This window comes from Ruditapes philippinarum, unplaced genomic scaffold (genome assembly GCF_026571515.1).
Source record: "Ruditapes philippinarum isolate M1 unplaced genomic scaffold, ASM2657151v2 ctg1632_1_1_1_1, whole genome shotgun sequence".
Taxonomy (NCBI): domain Eukaryota; kingdom Metazoa; phylum Mollusca; class Bivalvia; order Venerida; family Veneridae; genus Ruditapes; species Ruditapes philippinarum.
This window is the reverse complement of record NW_026855767.1, coordinates 136,471-158,812: the sequence shown is the minus strand read 5'-3', so window position 1 is coordinate 158,812 and position 22,342 is coordinate 136,471. Positions and strand designations below refer to the sequence as shown.

At 31.8% G+C, this 22,342-nt stretch overlaps 2 protein-coding genes across 2 annotated transcripts in view; both read left to right on the top strand.

Annotated features, from left to right (window-relative positions):
- The window catches only part of LOC132744302 (fibrillin-2-like), a 94,241-nt gene that overhangs the window by 5,215 nt on the left and 66,684 nt on the right, over positions 1-22,342 (top strand). Inside the window, exons 2-32 of the mRNA XM_060732968.1 lie at positions 691-934; positions 1,541-1,561; positions 1,815-1,927; positions 2,204-2,271; positions 2,890-2,961; positions 3,167-3,372; positions 3,653-3,765; positions 4,222-4,289; positions 4,484-4,731; positions 5,187-5,302; positions 5,746-5,813; positions 6,007-6,377; positions 6,661-6,773; positions 7,243-7,310; positions 7,590-7,736; positions 9,725-9,849; positions 9,986-10,098; positions 10,385-10,452; positions 11,186-11,448; positions 11,912-12,025; positions 12,271-12,384; positions 12,667-12,783; positions 13,084-13,200; positions 13,816-13,929; positions 14,209-14,328; positions 14,457-14,570; positions 18,035-18,151; positions 18,457-18,570; positions 21,164-21,277; positions 21,743-21,868; positions 22,072-22,185. Coding sequence (XP_060588951.1) covers positions 691-934; positions 1,541-1,561; positions 1,815-1,927; positions 2,204-2,271; positions 2,890-2,961; positions 3,167-3,372; positions 3,653-3,765; positions 4,222-4,289; positions 4,484-4,731; positions 5,187-5,302; positions 5,746-5,813; positions 6,007-6,377; positions 6,661-6,773; positions 7,243-7,310; positions 7,590-7,736; positions 9,725-9,849; positions 9,986-10,098; positions 10,385-10,452; positions 11,186-11,448; positions 11,912-12,025; positions 12,271-12,384; positions 12,667-12,783; positions 13,084-13,200; positions 13,816-13,929; positions 14,209-14,328; positions 14,457-14,570; positions 18,035-18,151; positions 18,457-18,570; positions 21,164-21,277; positions 21,743-21,868; positions 22,072-22,185 — 4,000 coding nt within the window. The remainder of the gene's footprint in view (positions 1-690; positions 935-1,540; positions 1,562-1,814; positions 1,928-2,203; positions 2,272-2,889; positions 2,962-3,166; positions 3,373-3,652; positions 3,766-4,221; positions 4,290-4,483; positions 4,732-5,186; positions 5,303-5,745; positions 5,814-6,006; positions 6,378-6,660; positions 6,774-7,242; positions 7,311-7,589; positions 7,737-9,724; positions 9,850-9,985; positions 10,099-10,384; positions 10,453-11,185; positions 11,449-11,911; positions 12,026-12,270; positions 12,385-12,666; positions 12,784-13,083; positions 13,201-13,815; positions 13,930-14,208; positions 14,329-14,456; positions 14,571-18,034; positions 18,152-18,456; positions 18,571-21,163; positions 21,278-21,742; positions 21,869-22,071; positions 22,186-22,342) is intronic.
- LOC132744305 (uncharacterized) lies at positions 19,416-20,599 on the top strand. Its single transcript, XM_060732975.1, has 3 exons — positions 19,416-19,516; positions 19,911-20,057; positions 20,411-20,599. The coding sequence occupies exons 1-3, from the start codon at positions 19,507-19,509 to the stop codon at positions 20,566-20,568; spliced, it is 315 nt and encodes a 104-aa protein (XP_060588958.1). The 5' UTR covers positions 19,416-19,506; the 3' UTR covers positions 20,569-20,599.

The window sequence follows — 22,342 nt, the reverse complement described above, 5'->3', positions numbered from 1 at the left end:
AGTAGTTCTGTTAAAAAAAATGATGTATCCTTTATTTAAATGGGAACTATAAAAGTTTTTACCTGCTGCCATAGACTTTCAGAAAATATATTTTACTGATTTTGATATTTTTAATTTTAAGTTTAGCAAGTAGACGTGATATCTTACTGGCTCTGTCCGAACAAATAAAAGAAACATGTGTTCTAGATCAACACATCTGCAAAATGGCTTTTCAACTTCATGAATGGCAACTTAATGAATGGACGTTAAAATAGGTGTAATCTGATGGCGTTTCCACTGATCATTTCACAAGTTTTTCACAAAGTTAACACCATCACCATTCGACGGCCTCACAAATGCATAAGCTCATTTAATTAAGTCTTTGATTAAAACATACGACGATCGCCGGGTATATGAATATGTTGCTAAACGTTAAGTGGCTAGTAAAGACTTATTTAGTTGAAACACATAACTCAATATACCGGAAAAATGCATCATTGCGCTTACTATTTACATATCTTAGAGTTTTAAAATAATAGTACTTTTGGGATTTCTTTTGCAAATGAAGGAGCTTATGACCATTTTTCTATAATTAATCTGCAGTAATTGTTCTCTGCAAAACTTCAAAGTAGCGTAAAAGCGTCCATAGATAATACCTTCATTAAGTTAAAGTTGTAATGTTTGACTGACTTGTTATTTTTTGTATATCAGATGCCGCGTCGTTTCCATGGTGGAGACTCTGGCGGTGGTTATCATCAGGGCTGGAGTCATAGAAACTATGACTATGGAGGCTCCTCCGGGACATTAGGAAATAGTCCTAGTGATTCCATCAAGTCGACCAAATCCGCACGTGCAGTGACGGCACGAAATTGTTGTCTCATTGTCTTACTGATAATTGGTGCATTTTTGCTGGCTCTCGGCATTGGATTACTTGTTTATTATCTATTATTGGGGTGTAAGTATACATATACTGGCAGATCTTTGTTATCGTATAAGTTTTACTTTCATTTTATAACTGTCATTTTTTAACCAGTTAATATGGTACGAACAGAAATATTAAAATAATGAATGCTTTCCTACAGAGAACTTTGTGAGAAGAATTACTAATCTAAAAACAGGTGTTTGTCTTTAAAACATATGATATTGAGAGCATATTTAAAGTGTGCACTGTGAAAATATAATTAAAAGTCCAGTAAAAAAATCTCACCGAGACAGTACAGTGATGATACATGTTTCTGCTCACGAAAACCCTAACGGGATTTGAACCCAGGTAGTCTACAATCCCCGCCACTACTAATTTGACGATTAAAGCATTCTATCGCCGCCACACAGAGTAAAATCTCGTTAAAATGAAATATGCATATATCTTGTGCAAGAATTTACAAAAAAAGAATGTATTGAAGAAATAGATATATACATGTATATGAAAACAACGCAATTTAACACATTATGACAAAATACACATTTGATACTCAGTAAAAGATATATACATACATTCGTATACGCTTAATGTTTGTTTTCTTTTATATATATTTCATGCATATTTCATTTTCATTTTCAGCCCCTGGCTTTGCCAAATATCGTAAGTAAATCATGTTTTAACGGAGGTAACTCTAACTTTACTAAAATAAGCGTAATCTAGCACTATGCTTTTGTATGTTACTTTCATGTTCCCAGCAGGGTTTGATCTTTATAAAACATTTACGTAAAATTGAGTATGTTCATTTTTCAAATATACCTGACACTGACATTGATATATTCGACAAACATTGCAGCATTAAATAACGAATAAACGTATAACACTACTTTATAATTATGTATATATATATATATAGGAAGTACAACTACAGACAACGAGATGAGATTACAGAATGTACCATATCATCCTTCAATGGCGAATACATCATCAGCAGCATTTGCTAATGTTGCTACCCCTTTCTGTGCTGAAGTAAGTCGATCCTTGCACCATAAATAACACACCTATAACACGCCATACGTGCAGTCTAAACCAGGCTGTTTATTTTAACGTCAGGATAGGTAATTCATCAGTATTAATTAAGTGGCTATATAAAGATATATGATAAAATTAAAGTCAATAATAATAAGAAACATTTTTATACATTAATTACGTTTTTAAAATTGAATTAACGTTCCTTTACCAATTGTGTTTATAAATATGAATAATAGTTTGTTTATAAAATGTTGTCCATTTGTTTCCTTACAGATAGACAAGTATTTCAAGGACAGTAGTTATAAAGACGTCTATGTTGGTTGTAAAGTTAGGGAACTAAAGTAAGATATTCAGCATATGTTTTTTAAAACCTCAATATACCATTGTCAAGAAAAATCTATCAAATGTTATATTGCAGTGAATGTTAATAAAACACAATGATTTAACTAAGGAACACAAACGTTGTGTGTTGTGCATATTAAGAAAAAAGACAAGATATAATTTTCTAAAATAGTTATTATCGTTTAACAAAACAATGCTTCGTATTTCATATTCTTGCATTTCATATTCTTGCGAAAAAATATAATTTGAAATAAAATATAATATCTTCAAATTAGATTTATAGGTTCACAGTAGTTAGTGGCATTTTTATCCATGACATGCGTAAAACAACGAAACTCAAAGCCCGTGATTCAATGGATCAAGAACACAAATTTCATTTTTTTTAATTGAAGACAGTAATGCACTTAAATAAAATAACGCATGCTGTAGTTTTAACGATATATCTATTTAGACTTTTTTCGCTTTTTTGTTTATGCAAAAAAATCTATTTCCCTGGATATTTTGTTAATTGATTATGTTGTACATTTTCTGTTCGTGTAAATGTGTGATTTCGTTCTAGATAGTCTAAAGTTTGCTAACAAAGTAATAAATTGACAATATTTTTATCTATATTACAGACCAACAATGGAACCTATTATTTGTGAATGTGCTGGTATTTGGAACAAATCCAGCCTCGCCGAGTACATAGAGTAAGTATAACTTTATAGATCATTCTTTCGTTTAATTTGCAGTCTTTAATGAGATATCAAATGCATTTCATTCTTAGTGCAACATTTTTTTTCTCGTAAATTATTGTTTCCAAGTGCAACAAAGAGTTTTTTCTTCATTTTCCTTTACAAAAGTAACTTTTATCTCAGCAGTTTTTACATTGTATATATATTTTCGATATTTTAGAGAAGGAGCGGTTAAAGTTCGTTTCAATTTGACGTTTCGAGGTGACCTTGATGGACTAAAGCTTGATATTCCCAGCATTATAGACTCTAAAACAAACAAAAAGGAGGGAATAGATTACTTAGCGTTGTTCCTCAAAGATTTCTTGGTGGATGTAAGAAGTAAAACAGGAATTAAACCATCAACTAGTAGACCTATCAATCCAGAAGGTCAGCTCATATATATACATCGTTTATAGTAAAACAACTTCTAACTATAGTTTTATATAACTTGAAAGTGTTGAAGTTCTAGATATACATGATACCACACTTGATGATTTATTATAATAATCTTTGTGTATAAGTTTAAAATCGCGCTGCAGCTGCCACATTATTGACTAAAAGAGTTAACATTAACATATTACGATTAAATTTTATTAAATGCAAGGTATTTTAACAATTAACTATGTGTTGATAAAAGGAATTACGCTATCATTAATATGTATTTCAGTTGGTGTTTTGGCCAATTTGACAATCTGGGTTTACAATTTATCTTACTCGAGTATACTACGAGACAAAAAGTCTTCACAATTCCTCCATCTGGCAAATCCATTCTGTGATGATGTAAGTAGATTTATGTATGATGTAATTTCTAATAAATCATAACAATACAATATTGCAAAAAATATGCTGATCATGATAGTTTCAAACAGATATATCGTGGGTAAATTACGGGTAACTGTATTTTATAAGAAGTTTTATATGACAATATATCGTATTTACATATAGAAATCTATAAACATAACGCACTGGTTTTAGGAAAAATTATTTGTAAATATTCATATTTTTGTTAATAGTTACCTGTTTCAAAAGAATGTTGCTTATTTATTATTTAAAGGCTAATGCAACTTACAAAATCCTCATTTCCAGAAGTTATCACCTATTCTTAAATCTACATACATTTATGTGGAAAGCACGAATGATGGATTATACTGTATGACGATTTATGATATACAGCTAATATGAAAAGAGATTTTTAGACATGTGGTTAGACTAACTGTTAAACTATGTTTATTTCAGATCGGGTCTATAATGCAGAATAGCATCCTCAGTAACCGCTACCACAGCTGTGAAGTATTTGCATTCGGGTATGCCTCTTTTGTTATACAAAGTTTTTTTATAGGAAAGAAAGAATAAAATGATTTCTGTAGACAACTAATTATATAGAAGTGACATGTTTTCATTTGTAAGACAGTTAACTGTACATTTGTATATTTGATAGTTAATCATAAGATGCGTCATGCACATATGCTTTGAAATGTCCTATTTTAATTTCTTGAAGTACAAATCCGGACGTGGCGATAGCGCACGTGAGTTTTACCGGTGATGATACAGCGGCATTACAACGACTTATAGCAAAGACAATCATGGAGGGAGCTAGAACTGTTCTAGTTGATGGGAAGAGACGTAAAATGTTAGGGACGCTATTGATTACTCCACCAGAGGGAGATGGTAACATTGTTGTCGTACCTATCCCGGTAAATCCCGGGGTTACCATCAAACCCACACCCACAGCCACCATTAGTCCAGGTATATATAGATAACATCTTCTTGTGTATTTAAGTATATGATTTCTTCGTTGAATATTTTTATTTAAGATGTTTGTTCTGTTGGGGGGTTTAAGTCACACCGACACAGAAGTTCATATGGACCAACGATCCATATTTTCAAGAACAATACAAACATCGGGTTTTTATCAGTAAACCTATTTGATAGATAAATATCACTCGCAATACCAGTTTTTCTGTGTATCTTTATATAAAAAGTTAAGTTCTAAAACTCTTGTACTCAAGAACTTATCGTACTAAATAAAGATTATTATTATTATTATTATTATTATTTCTTAATAACAAAATTTAAACACATTATATAGTTTAAGAACACTTAATTAAAGTCTTTTTTCTGGGAAATAACATGCATATGTTATAGAAGATAAACAAATAATTTGATGGTGCCTTTTCTTTAAGTGATTATATATTTTACAGATGGAAATCCGTACATTGATATGTACCTGTATATATATAATTTGACGTACCAACCAGCTCTCAGTGATAGAAATTCCGTGCTGTTCAAGGACTACTCACAGCGATTCTGTAAAGATGTAAGGATAGAAGTTTTGACGAGTCTCAAATACAATAAAATGATCTAAATCTCCTTATAAATTCATTGTAAATAATCTGTTTTACGAATCCAAACAAAATAGTACAATAACATCAGGATTTGCTAAATCTAGAAAGTTGTAATAAACTTTAATCCCTCATCTATATCACACTATTCAATAAACATTTTCATCTCTCAATGCTCAATTTCTTCTATATATACATTATGCTACGATATCTATGGCTCGGCGTGCTTTGATTTGTATTTGTAGTTATTCTTTCAAAATGTCAACATAACAGGCTCTTGAATTGTTAATAATCGTATGTTCATATCTTATAAATGTATTGAGAATAAATGCTGACACAATGTTATAGGATTTTCTATTTTTCTGACTCTGATATAATAGAGTTGTTATTGTAATTTGTTCATTTATCCTGATTTTAGTTGGAACGACACATTAGAAGAAGTTCCTGGAAGGATTATTTTTACTCTTGTGATATAATTGGATTTTAGTAAGTTCTATATTTCTTTGTGCATTTTACAAATAAAGAAGTTGTTTTAATTTTAAATCGAATACACTTCTGGTATGTGCTTTTAAATTTTAACTATTTTAGTTTATTTGGTGTTTTGATGATTACACATTATTGTATTAGCTCGCTTGATTATATCTACAAGATTTTAACACACGATTGTTTAATGCTTTAGTCCACCAGGTCAAGGAAAACGATTCTCATCTCTTCGTGCTTTACTCAAAGTAGCAGATCCATTTATCTACAACCCAGACTCGCTGAAAAATATAATAATGACATATGCACCACTATATGAATTCATGGACGATCCAGATGGACCATTGAAGACATATTTAGTTGGAGATCTACTCGTTATTCTGGCGGATGGTAGTTTTGTAATGCGCTACACGCCGTATCAGACGGCCACATCTTTATATCCATCCACAGACACTTTCACAGCGCCAATGACGTTTGCAACAGCTTTTACATCATACAGTTTTATTCCTCCAAAATCTACACCCGGGATGGTTTGGCCAGTGTCCAGTTCCCTTACTGTGATAGTTTACAGTAAATTTTATGTTTCTATTTAACTTGACTCGATGTAATGATTTTAATTCTTCATAACTTGTTTCATCTTTAATGACCAAACTTTTATTCATGTCTTTATACAGGGTTTTGATATTGGATTTCATTTTTCTACGCTACACTATTATAACATATACACAAGTTGATAAAAACAAATTTCTTGTAATTGATATTGAGTTCGCTAGTATGTTTATATAAACGATTATAAATGAATGAATGATCTCAGACCTGTATGTAACTTATACTTCTGTTTTTTACATATAAGATTCAACAAACGCCTTTGTGGACGCTCTATTGTATGGGTTTGGATATACAACCGACTTGGATGATAAAACGTCACCTGTGTTCCTGCGTCTACAGTCACGATTTTGTACTGATGTATGAATATATTCTATTCCTGGAATTATAATACTTGACACACATGTTATAATTATAATGAGGATATTATTTGTTTGAGTAAAAATGAATTAAATATTTCACGAAAAATGAAAAAATAACAAAATTGATAACAATAAACTATTTCTTGGTTCACAATTAATTTGTACAGCGCGCAATAAAATATTGATTATATGAGTAACGCGGTTCAAATGTGTTGAGAAAACATAAATTTTCATTTGTGATTACGAAATGAGTATTATGACTGAGGCTTATACTGATTGTCAGAGAAAACACCATCGAAACTAGTCCCTAAAAATAGATATGAATTTTGATTTGACCGATATAACACCATTTTCCATGTATATATAATATAAAGTTCTCAAGAGGATAATAAAATAGTTGTGTGGTAAATCATACGATTTTAGCCGGGGTTATTTCCAAAAATATAATTATGTTGATTAATTTACAGATTGAAAGATATTTCAAAAACAGCAACATGAGAGAAATCTACCAAGATTGCAGGATAGAGAACTTCAAGTAAATTTTCATACACTTTTACAATAATCTTAGAATTCATGATGAAAATTAGTTCTCATAAATATGTCTTGTATGACTAAATATTCCATTAAGATTTTCCATACAATTCTCAAACTCACGGAAGTGTGGTGACTTGATAAACACGGAAACGATGACTTTATGATATTTATATATGCAGATTATTTTATAAGTGCATGATTTACGACTCTTACTGAATTTATGTAGAATAATATTGTATATTTTGTTACACTTTTTAAAGCTGTTTCTCTTTTATTAAAGGCCTTCTCCTCATGGGCTTGTATTCAAATTGACATTTGCGGCACCACTCGGGGATTATCTACGCAAAAATATTACATCAATTATAGCAAATCAAGCTCCACATGAATTACTTGGAAACTACGAGCTCCTTGATATTGGTGACCTAAGGTGAGCTTATTTGAAACTGAACATAAATTTTAATAGTCACAAAAATGCTATTGTCCGCCGTAAAAGCAAGAAATAGATATTGAATATGTTTTCAGGATCCATTTGTTAAATTGTAATAAAACTTTGCATGAATATGTATATGATGAATAAAAAGGAAATGATTCTATAATCTAAGATGCAATAATGAGATACTGCTTTTTCTTATGATCAACTATTCTTGTGCCTTCAATCTGTGTAGGAGAGAGCATTAAAAGAGTAATGAACATTGGATGTAATAATAAACAGTGAACATTGGTATAATAGATCAAGATGAAATAATAAACAGTGAACATTGGTAGAATTAATAGATTAAGATGTAATAATAAACAGTGAACATTGGTAGAATAGATCAAGATGTAATAATAAACAATGAACATTGGTAGAATATATCAAGATGTAATAATAGATAGTGAGCATTGGTAGAATATATCAAGATGTAATAATAAACAGTGAGCATTGGTAGAATATATCAAGATGTAATAATAAACAGTGAGCATTGGTAGAATATATCAAGATGTAATAATAAACAGTGAGCATTGGTAGAATATATCAAGATGTAATAATAAACAGTGAGCATTGGTAGAATATATCAAGATGCAATAATAAACAGTGAACATTGATATAATAGATCAAGATGTAATAATAAACAGTGAACATTGGTATAATAGATCAAGATGTAATAATAAACAGTGAGCATTGGTATAATAGATCAAGATGTAATATAAATAATAAACAGTGAGCATTGGTATAATAGATCAAGATGTAATATAAATAATAAACAGTGAGCATTGGTAGCATAGATCAAGATGCAATAATAAACAGTGAACATTGATATAATAGATCAAGATGTAATAATAAACAGTGAACATTGGTATAATAGCTCAAGATGTAATAATAAACAGTGAACATTGGTATAATAGCTCAAGATGTAATATAAATAATAAACAGTGAGCATTGGTAGAATAGATCAAGATGTAATATAAATAATAAACAATGAGCATTGGTATAATAGATCAAGATGTATTAATAAACAGTGAACATTGGTATAATAGATCAAGCTGTAATAATAAATAGTGAGCATTGGTATAATAGATCAAGATGTAATAATAAACAGTGAGCATTGGTATAATAGATCAAGATGTAATTATAAACAGTGAGCATTGGTAGAATAGATCAAGATGTAATAATAAACAATGAACATTGGTATAATAAATCAAGATGTAATATAAATAATAAACAGTGAGCATTGGTAGAATAGATCAAGATGTAATATAAATAATAAACAGTGAGCATTGGTATAATAGATCAAGATGTAATAATAAACAATGAGCATTGGTATAATAGATCAAGATGTAATAATAAACAGTGAGCATTGGTATAATAGATCAAGATGTAATAATAAACAGTGAGCATTGGTAGAATATATCAAGATGTAATAATAAACAGTGAGCATTGGTAGAATATATCAAGATGTAATAATAAACAGTGAGCATTGGTAGAATATATCAAGATGTAATAATAAACAGTGAACATTGATATAATAGATCAAGATGTAATAATAAACAGTGAGCATTGGTATAATAGATCAAGATGTAATATAAATAATAAACAGTGAGCATTGGTAGAATAGATCAAGATGTTATAATAGATAGTGAGCAATAATAAAGCAGTTAACATTGATAAACATAGTGGCGGCATAGCTGAGTGTTAACGCGCCGGACTAGTGGCCATCAGGGCCAATACGTTGCTTATATGGGCATGGTTTGAGTGTTTCATTAAGCTTATAGCTTTCAAACAGTTGAACTTAACAAATGAGTGATATGAAAACTGATCTGGAAAAACATTTAACATTTATAATAGTGAGCTTTTAAGATCATACAGTGATTAAGCAGTGAAATTTGATAAAATAGTATTTTTGTTGTCATATTTATTGTCTGATTTTGTTTCAGGATAATTTGGAATGAACGTGACGTTAAAGTGTCTGTGACTAACTTTACTGGTGGAGCTACTGAGATGATTCGACCATCTAGAACAATTGATGTCCTACCTACAGACACAGGCGTTACTATATATTGTAAGTTTCTCAATAATCAAACTTTTGTTACCATACAACATTCATATTAATTTATTCATCAGTTTTAGATTTTATACCTTTCACTTTGTAATTGATATGATTTGCACATTATATTATCTTTCTCTGTTTATTTAAGCTGCAACACTAGCGGACATCACATGTCTACTATACAACAGATCTCTGCCATTTTATCATGATGACAGAACATCGTTCGGGTTTGTCAAACAGCAGGAACAATTCTGTGAAGATGTAAGTTTATATATAGTTCAACGTTTTCAAGTATTTTTCGACAGACGGAAAATAATTAATCCTCACTTGAAATGCTTGTGTACATGTATAATCATTAATTCCCAAAGGCTGTGGTACCTGCCCGGTCTATAACAGAAATCCATCAATTACTGTGAGGTACAAACTTGATAAAAGCAACACTATTTAACCCATTTAACTTTAGTTTTCTATGCTAAAATTCAAAATATACAAACTATTTATCCTGCACATGTTTAAATGATAAACACAAATATTGTATATTTAAAAGGTTGCCACCTACTATGGACATGGCAAACTAGCGGCATCTTACAAGAATTGCTACATTGTTAGATTCAGGTAATTATTTCTACATACATATGAACTCCTTATCTTGCTATGAAGTTTGCATCTTGATCATTTATTTATTTATCATCATGTACGGTGTGTGTTTTCATTCAAGGAAGTATTTATATTTTTCATTTGTAAATTATTTTACAAAACGCGCTTGCCTCAGGAAACTATTCGAATTTTTTTCGACCATATTAAATTGTTACAAAAGAATATTATTCGGTTCAGGAAATATTTTCATAGATGTGATCTCATATACATATTTTGTTCAGTTCAGTTTTTTTTTCAATTGTTCGGTTTATGACATATATGTTTGAATTGTTTAATTTAGGAAATGTAACATTAGTGTGTATTTCTTAATTACGTCAAAAGTTATATTTTTATTGGTAGACTTTTCATCTGTAGCACATCATTGATAGATACATGTAGGTGCATTACATCATTATAAATAGATAGATGCCTTACTTCGGCATGGCAGCAGGCATTTTGCATTATGTAAGATAACCGAGAGTTCGAGCCGTACTTGAGCCACGACCCTGTCTCCTCTTATGACACTAGTACTGGTTTGTTCTAGTCTCCACAGGCTTTCTTATAAACTCAACGTTCTTCACGAACAAGAAAGAATGAAATATGTTAAATAAAGTTTTGCATTGCACTCCTCTTTTTTATGCGGTCTCCGACTGCTGTATGAGAATTAATGGATGATGTTTAATCAAGTTTTGCTTTGCTTTTCTTTTTTCAGGCGATCTCCGTCTTCTGTAAACTTCCATCTTATATTCGGAGAGCTTTTGACAGATACTTTAAAAGCTGCAATTATTGATGAACTAGAAAGACATGCACCGCGTCATGTAATTGACAGGAAAGAAATGTTTGAAGTTGGAGATCTGATGTTAATAGCTAAGAGTTGTAACGTGTCCTTACACCCGGTCAATTACACACACACTGATCCGTCAATTATACCTTCAATCAAACCTACTCAAACCGCTGGAGTATCACCTTCTTTAAGTAAGAGTTTCTTATTTACTGTTATTTCTCCTGTGCAATAAAATTATTTGTTGAGTTGTAAATCATAGAATTGCACATTGTTTCTTAGTTAATCCATACATAATGAATAAATGCTTGGTGTACGTGTGTGGTCAGTGTAGTCAAAGTTGTTGTTTTTAGTTTTATTTATGCTCGGCGCCAGAATGAACCATATGTCAGCGTTCATGCCGGTCCGCATTAGCTGCCACATCGGGGATGTCTTCGTACATGGTGGTATCCAGTGGGAACGACAATAGCATCCATGCATCTTTCTTTCAAAACGACCCTTGCTTGACCACAATCCTCCCGAGTTTGTCACGACAGGTCAACCAATCATCGCTAGCACATCGGATGACTTGACCTGCCCTCTTATCGACATATACACCTCGGGAGGGATTTGAAGAAGTAGAATTAAAAAAACTAACACTTTTGATTTCATATTCAGTTTTTAAGTTCTGCTTGGGCAATCCCTGTCGTAATGGTGCAACTTGTGTTGAATCTATCAACGGATTTCACTGCCAGTGTCCAGATGGCTGGACTGGACATGATTGTAGCTACGGTAAGTTTAAAATCGTGTGATCAATGAATATTCGGGTAGTTAAATAATGTAAAATAAATTGTGAAATTAAACATTGACATGTTGTTTTACATTGATTAGCCATTTTTATAAGGGTTTTTATACTGGTACTATGAAAGTAGTGTTGTCTCGGAAAATCATTTAAAAGAGAATCTAGTTTGTATGATTGATAGTTGCTATTAAAGGTAATATCATAATATAATAATTATTGTTTATGTCACATATAGATATAAATGAGTGTAGCGTTAATCGGTGTAAAAATGGAGGTAAATGCGAGAACACTCCTGGATCATTCGTTTGCAGATGTCCCGATGGCTGGACAGGACAACACTGTGAATTTGGTACATTTAAATTGAATTATCTAAAAACTTTCTCTATTTTCTATGAAAGGGTAATGAATTGAATTCTTTGTTTATCAAGTTTTCTTTAATCGTTATATATTGTCATTAAATATTTGAAGGAGTAAATAACATTAAGTGACTCTTCATTTAACAACATTTAAACAACATTTCTCTTGTTTTATACTAAAATAACTAAATTCAATTAGGTAATTTTAATTACGTGTGAATATTAACTTAAATTTATAGGACACAGGAATAATAAGATACTTTTATCTATATCAGATATCAATGAATGTGCTGGAGGTAATCCGTGTCTTTATGGTGGTAGCTGTCAGAACACATTGGGTGGTTTCTTCTGTCAATGTCCACAAGGTCGTACTGGTCAGCTCTGTGAAGAAAGTATGTTCAATATTTTGTCTCTTAGTGAAAATAAGTCTATAAGTCTGGGAATATACCAGCATTTGTTTGTTTGTTTGTTTGTTTGTTTGTTTAGAATAGAAATAACATTTAATGAAATCAAATATTGATATTGTAAGAATGTTTACAAACACTGCCATATATTTACATTGAGTTTAAGTTAGAAAACAGTAATATGATATTATGAGGTAAGTATCCATTGTTGAGTACAATACTGAATTCTGTTGGACGAGTTTACTGTTGTATAAATTTATATTGAGCGAATATTAAAATTGATTACAGACGTGTATGAATGTCAAGAGAAAGGTATTTGTCTAAATAATGGAACGTGTGTTGATACAGCAGGATCTTACTATTGCCTCTGCCAAAACGGATGGACCGGTGACCATTGTGAAACAAGTATGTCATTTATTCATTGTTAACCTGCATCTTGTGAAAGTTAGATAAACTTTACCTTTTCTGCTTATCAACAAATTGATCATCATCACGTGTAAGCCGACTCATTTTTATTCGAATTGATGACACGTTTTAACACAAATCAATTTATTTTATTCACAGACTAGAATATTGTCAAAAAAAATAAAAAAATTTAATAATAATAATAGAAACAAAAAAACAACAACAACAACAACAAATATTTTTTTCAAAAGACGAAAAGATTCTTCTCGCCGGGACAAAAACTACAAGCATATTGAGATAAGATTTGACAAAATAACCGGATAGACAAATTAATTTGTGTTTTTAAATACAGTTCATCAAATCCAATTAAAATCAGTCGACATCAAGATCGTACTATAAACGGAGGCCCTCTAACGTTACCGAACTTCTAATATTCTATTCTTTTGTTACTAAACATACTGCATTTAGTAACAAAATATTCGGTATATTAACTTATATTATATCAAATTATATAAATACAGAAATTATGGAATTCCTGTCAGTATTGACAAGTATTAGATACAAAAATAATTTGTGTTTTACAATAATTTTACAATTAAACATGATTAATTTCAGATATCAATGAGTGTCTGGATAGACCATGTCAGAATGGAGCCACATGCCTGGACAATTTAGGATCATTCACATGTCAATGTACACCTCAATGGAGAGGTCCTTACTGTGAGAGAGGTAACATTAGTATTAACATTAATATTAAAAAAGAACAGGCGTCCTTATCAAATGAATTTGCTTTACTAGTAAAGAAATACTAAAGTCGGATTTCTCTTATATATCATTGGTTTAATTTTGCTCTTCACAATTATGTTTTTTCTATACATTCACATAAAAATGTACATTTACGTATAAATGATATAAGACAGTAAAAATATATACGCATTATTTAATAACAATATTTACTGAAATACAGCTCGTAGTGTCTAACAATAGATTTTTTCTTTTATATTTCAGATATACATGAATGTCTTGAGAAGCCAGACATATGCAAGAATGGAGCAAGTTGTTTTAATTTAGTGGGTGATTACATGTGTAGGTGTCTGTCGGGATGGACAGGTCGTAATTGTGAAACAGGTAGGCCTAATTAATTATGTTTCTATTTCGTATACAAGTTCAATTTTCTTCTATAATAACTGTTAATGATTGTTGATTTTCCCTTTTGTTAATTGAAAACTATTTAAAAAACCTACATTTATTTTCAGACATTCGTGAATGTGACACAAACCCCTGTCAAAACAATGCAAGGTGTATTGAAAAGGCAGGATCATATGAATGTATCTGTGAGCCAGGATATAGCGGGTCAAATTGTGGAAAAGGTTTGAAAACATAACTTTTATTACTTATTTAACAAGGGGAGGAATCACGCCGTTCGTTACCCAAACAAACAAGATGGCGGACGCAGCCAAAAAGTAGGTTTTTCCCTTTTTTCTCTGAAATTCGTGATGTTCTTGTGTAAAGGTACATATAACAACCTTCTACACAATTTTCCTGGCACACAGAAATTTATTTCATGGTGTTTCGTCCCGTACTTCTTCTGAAATGCGCGTCACCAGATTCGAAGCGAGAGAATTTTCCACCGGTTTGATCGTGGTAACGTACGGCTTCTTCACTCAAATTCGCTGTTTCTTTACATATATGTATATTAACTGAAACCACTGACTTTAAAAATTTGTAATATGTTGTTAAGTAATCATTCATGCCCATTTTGGCTAGATTTACTGGTGTAAATATTAATATCGGGGCATTTTCCGGAAATGATAACGTATGGCGTATAAAATATCAATGATAACGTACGGCGCATTTTTCTACTTGGTGGATTTCTATTTGTCCAGTCAGCTGATGATAAATAATTTGTATGTAGGAAATGATAGATATTTGAAACAAAAAGTTTGTCATTTCAGAAATAAATTATTGAACAATGCTGCACCATCGGGTATCAATATCTTTCTAGCTGGTGGCATAATAGATATTCGTTGTAAATATACCAAGTAAAACACAGGTTTATAGTTTGAGAATATTTTTGTATAAAATGCAGAAGGGAAAGAAAAGCCTCCACTTTTAGGAAACATTTGTGTATTGTTGTCTTCACATTAAATTTCGCCAGTGTTGTGCGATAATTATGGTCTTATCCCCTTATCAGAAAGAAGAAATGCATTCACCAGAGCAAAAATGTTAAAATGGTACGGAAGACTTGATATATTTTCTTTTCCAAAATTACTTTAACAAATTACTGATAAGAAAATCTTAATATTTCACGTCAAACATAAACAAAACGAAAAGTGATTGCGACTATCTTACACTCAGAGGAGATGAGCCTGTGTTTATACAATCTGGTCGCTCATTAAAAGAAATTCATAAAAGAGAATAATGAATCAGTATAGGTTCTATATTGAATTTATTGAATTAGTTAGAAAATAATGTTTTGCGAATAAATTCAATATATTTTTAAATAAGAAATTTCCAGTTTATTTGACGAAACGTTTTCTATTTAGCGTGACGTTGTGCCACTATGACGTCAGATATATTTGCACGACATATCCGTACAGTTTTTTATTATAAATGATTTGATCAAAACAATTACATCCAATTCATAAATTTGCCTATCATATTTTGGCTTTATTTCTCGCAAACGCCCCAACAAAAACAATCAATCTCTTACAAAATAGTATTGCAGGTATCAGCAATAAAAGAGTGTCATTGAAATTTGCGGTAAACATTTTACCGACCATGATAAAGTTTCAAATCGGATTTGGATTTCGATGTTTTGTCCATTACCGAGAACCCGTCTGAAATCATTAAAGCTAGACCGCTCATGAATGCGCTCAGATGACGTCATTATCTTTACGAAAGAACAGCTGTACAATTACTACGCTACTATGATAATAGTGTTTACGAAGTATATGTTAGTAACATATACTTCGTAAACAATAATATCATAGTAGCGTAGTAATCAGTTAGTGTTCATCTGTGTTGTTCTACAGAATTTAGAAACTTTGACAGGAGCGATAGCGGCCGGAGAATGTTTCTTATTTCCGTAGAACAGCATGGATGAATACTAACATATTTAGTGTCAAGCTTTATTTGGCTTCATTAATATTTACTTTCTTTCGTCACTATACTTGTCTATTTTACGAACACATTTCTATGAAGCACTTTGAAAAATAGAAGTTTATGTAGTGTCCAAATTTATTTCTCACCCAATGAAAGCGCTGTTTTTCTAAAAGAAAATCTGTGCGCTAATTTTCATTGAAGAATAAAAGACGATACTTTATCGAATACCGTTCATAGTCGATTTCTCATTTTCATAATAAAATTCATAGAACAGCATAGTGACGTAATAAAGTGCCAAAAAAGCTTGACGCTTAGTATGTTAGTACATTTTTGTATTCATCCGTAGCTGTTCTACAGAAATTAAAACATCATTCTGTCGCTATCGCTCCCGTCAAAATCTATAATTTCTATAGAACAGTACGGATGAGCACTAACATATACATAGATATTTGACATTTGGGATCAAGTTTCACTTTTGACGAAACTTTAAGATCACCAAAGGTGGAAAAGTTGCTCTATATTCGAGTATGATATGCAAGAAAACATATCACTCGTGATTACCTATCGGATTTTAATATCCATCCCACTGGCACCTGCACAAGGGCTTAAGTTAGCAAGACTCGTTACAGCCCAATGCGAAAGAGCCCTGAAATGGATCGGATATTTCTATCCGATACAAAAACACATGACAGATATTATGCAAACACTAAATAATATTCAGTTTCTTTATTTGGCTCTACACATCCTCTTATGTCTGGTAACTGGTAACATAACTTTTCTCTTATATAGAAAATCAATTAAGCAGACAAAAATGCGCCGTGCGTTATCATTGATATTTTGTGCGCCATACGTTATCATTTCCGGAAAATGCCCCGATTTTAATATTTTCAGCGGTTATTCGAGCCAGAATGGGCACGAATGCTTAGATGCCGACATATTACAACTTTTTAATGTCAGTGATTTCAGTTAATATACATATATGTAAACAAAACAGTGAATTTTAGAGAAGAAGCCGTACGTTACCACGATCAAACCAGTGGAAAATTCTCTCGCTTCGAATCTGGTGACGCGCATTTCAGAAGAAGTACGGGACGAAACTTCATGAAATAAATTTCTGTGTGCCAGGAAAATTGTGGAGAAGGTTGTTATATGTACCTTTACACAAGAACATCACGAATTTCAGAGAAAAAAGGGAAAAACCTACTTTTTGGCTGCATCCGCCATCTTGTTTGTTTGGGTAACGAACGGCGTGATTCCTCCCCTTGTTTAAGTTATTTATTTTAGACATATTGTTCTTCGAAAATATTAATAAATTTGTAACAGAAACTGCATGTATCCTTTTTACTCATCGACAGTATTTTTTACTGTTTTATCTAAAAATGAATGAAGACCTCGGAAACAATGAAACAACTACCAAAGTGCAGAAAACAGCTCATAGCTATGGAGATGGGGTTTCTTATAAACTTTATTAATATCCTTGTTTAAAAGTGGTATTTTTAAAAAAAAATATTTCACAATAATGATTACAAGTGTAAAAGACAGGAAAGGTCCCCCAGTATACATGTATTCTAGAGATGGATCTATGACCATAAAATCTTGTTTGTTTGTACGAATGTGGCTTTTTGGCTGTTTACATGTTTGATTATTATTTGTTACAATTAATTTGCTTTATATGGCATTATCTTAACAATATTCGAGATTTGATATGTGTGTTTTGTTGATATTTTAGATGTTGATGAATGTTTTGTATACAGTCCATGTAAAAATGGAGCGACCTGTATCAATGAAATAGGAACCTATCGTTGTATATGTCCGCCTGGTTGGACAGGAGAAAACTGTACCATGGGTAATAAATCTGTAATTTCTATATTTAGTGTATATACATGGTGACTGAAGCTTACTGCTTACTGTATGTGTCTTGCTTTATATTTTAGTTTAGGTGCATTTCCAAACTCACTTTATTTGTTAAATTTAAAGCACGTCATTTATTAACTGATCGAGTTAACTTCACCTTTTAATTGCTATAAAAGAACATACTATAATAGTGGTGTCTTTCTGTTTTTGAAATAAAAGAAATACATGTAGTGTTACCACAACGAGGGAATACCCCCTGTTAATTAAGTAGATGTACATTTATTATAAATATTTCAGACATTGAAGAATGCTCTATAAGCCCATGCCTGAATGGCGGTACATGTGAGGAATTACAAGGATCCTACAAATGCTCTTGTCCTCCAGGCTTTACTGGACCAACATGTGAAACAGGTAACTAAATTAACACCTTTATCCCTGTAAACATGCAGTGGTTGGGCCAACCACGAAAAATCGTCATAGGAAAATCGCTGTTGGGCCATGGTTGGCCCAACTCTAATTAACATGTACTATAAATGCAGTTGTTGGCCCAACGTCGAACCAACCATAAGTTAACGCCAGCGACATTTCTGCATTGGCCCAATAACGATAAATATGTACTTTAAAACAGATGTTGGGCCAACGTTTGACCAACGATACATTTTCGTCAAATATATTAATGATATAATTACTGCACCTGACCCAAAATTTATTTTTTTAAAGACAGATATGCATGTAGATATTTTACTGTATATAAACAGTACACTACAATGAGTAAAGACTAAAGTTTATAATGTTTTTTGAAGCCATGTTCAATATTGTCACATTCAAGAAATACTCATATAAATTAAATGAGAAATGTAAGAAATAATTACTTTTTGAGTCTAGAAATGCCCAAAGCCCAGGCTATGCAGTAGTAGGGAATATGTATCAATAGATCTATAGAAATCTTGAAGATCTGATGTATAATCTAAAGCAATTATACATGTGCTAGAATAACCATAATAAACCTCCAGAATCTTCCACTCTGAACTCTAATTAACCTCTGGTTATGTTATCAATGAATGAAAATAGGATCATTTTGGCACTACCCATCCTTTCCCTCGCTTGATTTCGAAGCTGCGTGGACGTGTTTACAGATAGATCTAAATAAATTTGTATTAGACTGCAATTTCTCAACACTGAAAAATGTAAGTAGATCTAGAGTTTTTTTACTTTAATCTTTTAAATAAACCCTTCTAATATAGTAATGTATTTACGGAATTAGTGTTTTAAAACCTGTTATACTATCCACGTGACCAGGTCATGTGATTAATACAAAATGGCGGATTGGTAGAGGAAAATACTTTGATGTTTTCAGGTACACAAGCCAGAATGAATTTGATTTTTGTAATGAAATTAAAACCATTTAATTCTATCAGTGTTTATCAACTTAAAATATGATATGTTTATAGTTTTACATCTGAATTTATTGTGATAACTGCAAAAAAATTGCAAGTTAGTAAAAACTGACAAGCTACAATTAGCACTGCAGTGATAAGCTCATACAATCTGTTCTGAGTATAAATGGGTAATTATGATTGATTATGAGTTATTTGCAAAATTCTGCTTTGTTACTAGACTTTTTAACAGTTACACCACTCATTGCAGAAGAGTGTATACGAAACTTTGTGTAAATTTAATTTGAAGTGTAACTTCGCATTAAACACAAATTACTTTACCCGACTGCAAAAATTGTTTTTATTTCATTTCAGACAGCAAATTTATGTCTAATTGGGAGAGCATTGTTCGCCATGTTATGTCTCACACTTTGTCTCAGGAAGTTGCCCTAGAATACAACTGGGTTGGAAAAGGCTCGAAAAAACCATTCGAAAAACTTAGACTTAAAAAAGTCATATTAGGTTTGTATTTTTACTTTTTCAAAGGTGAATTCACCGGTGCTAGAAAATTATTTTACACCGTGGGTGTAAGATGTGACTCTTGTGTTGTAAATGATCATCATAACTCTATTTGTATTTTGACAGAATTGTGCTCCTTTTTAACTTAAAAATTTTAGGTTAAAATTTTTAATTATGTCAAATATCTCTGTTACTATTAAATCTATTGACTTGTAATTTAAAATATTTCTTTACTATCAAAGTCTTATCCCCTTAGCTCTATTTGCATTTTGACAGATTTATGTGCTTTTTTACTAGTAAATTATAATTTTAGTAGTGTATATTTAAATAAAATCAGTAAACTGTATAAATTTCAGATGCTGTAAGAGGAAGAAGACAGGGGTCTACTAATAATGAAATCGAGAAGACAATGAAGGAGTGCCTAAGATATGCCAAGGATAGGGAAGGCGGGCGGAGGAAGAGATTGACTAAAAAGTTGCAACAACAAAGAGAAGAAAATGAAAATGATATGTGAACATCATTTAGTAATAAATTGTAGTAATTAGTATATATTTTGTTCTTTTATGAAAACAAGGCATTGGGCCAACAAAGGGCCAATGTTTATTGTAGGAAACCTGTCAGTGGGCCAACGGGGGGCCAACAAGAAGAAGGGAAACCAGTTGTTGGGCCAACAGAGGGCCAACGATAGGAAGGAAAACCAGTCATTGGGCCAATGGAGGGCCAACGATAAGAGTAGGAAAGCAGTCGTTGGGCCAACCATATACCAACCGTTGGCCCAACGTTGCCCCAATTAGCAAATTGACATTGGGCCAACGTTGGCATTATGTGTTGGGCCAACAGAGCAAATGTAATTGGCCCAACGTTGGGCCAACTACTGTCTGCTATCTGGGTATATACACCTCATATATGAACTACAAATGTAAAATAAACACAATTTACAGTTGATTTTGGGAGAATATTGCATTATTATTATTTGAATTACTTCATACATTGTAAGACGTGATAAGATAATATAATCAGACACATTTCAAATGTGTGCAACTTGACAGCATGAAATCATTGTCAATGCATCATATTTCTGTTTAATGTAGAACGAAGTCTATTTTCAGATGTGAACGAATGTGAACGGTTTCCATGTGGCAATGGTGCACGGTGTATTAATACTGTTGGAAGTTTCTATTGTGTTTGTCCACTTGGTTTTACAGGTCCTGACTGTAGACAAGGTGTATATTTTCTTTTAATTTAAATATTTATAAGTAATGAAATATTTATAATGTAAATGGCAGATTCGTTTAAAAAAATTGGATCTTCATAACGATAACATCAATTACTACAATTTAAAGAACAATACATTTTGTTTGATTATACAGTAAAAGACTGGATACTTTTACATAAGTTCATGATGCGTTTCATTACACCAACATAATTTATATGAAAAATCTTCCTTCATTCACTTGTGTATTATGTGCTTCTCCTGTTTGAAATTGGAACTGTTATCTTGAGGGAATCGTCAATTATCTCTGCTGAAATTCAAAGAATTATAATTCTAATTACAGAGCTTTGAATGACTAAATATAATATTTCCATGTTGAATTAATGTCAGTGTTTTCTTTTAAATGGTTGTGCATATAGTGAGTATCAAACTAGGATAATATAATAATACAGAATGTATACATTTTACTATTCAGATCTGGACGAATGTGGTAATACAGGTTTCAGCACACCATGTCAGAATAATGGCACATGTATGAACTCTTACGGCTCTTATTATTGTGTGTGTAGAGACGGTTGGACCGGAGTTAACTGCACTGTTGGTATGTTACATTTTAACAACTTGTTTTCCGGTACCTCATGCACCAAATATTAGGCCTTCACAATATAGACAATAATCCATCATCTTTGATTTACATGCTACCTTTTAAACTGTCAGTATACTTTAGATACATGCAAGCGATGTTTTATCAGTAAATTACAAGTTTGCTATGCTTTCATTTATACATTTATGTATTAACTGCAGATTTCAATGAGTGCTCCTTCCAGCCATGTGGAAATGGAGGAACATGTGTAAACACTCCAGGCTCTTACTATTGTAACTGTCCTGTTGGTTTCACTGGCAAAGACTGTGGAACAGGTAATCTTTAACATTTATTTGACAGGGGCTTCCAAGTAATATATCTTTATTCTCTTTAATGCCATTTGATCGATTTGAAAAGTTGGTACATGTATGTGTTTTTTATGTCTAACCTTTTGGTATATTTTTTTTATACTTTATAAGCTCTAAATGAGCT

Bases quoted from the DNA above. Each gene is read 5' to 3' on its own strand.
- LOC132744305 (XM_060732975.1), top strand. The intron at 20,058-20,410 runs GTTTGTATTTTT...TATAAATTTCAG, and splicing joins ACTTAAAAAAGTCATATTAG to ATGCTGTAAGAGGAAGAAGA.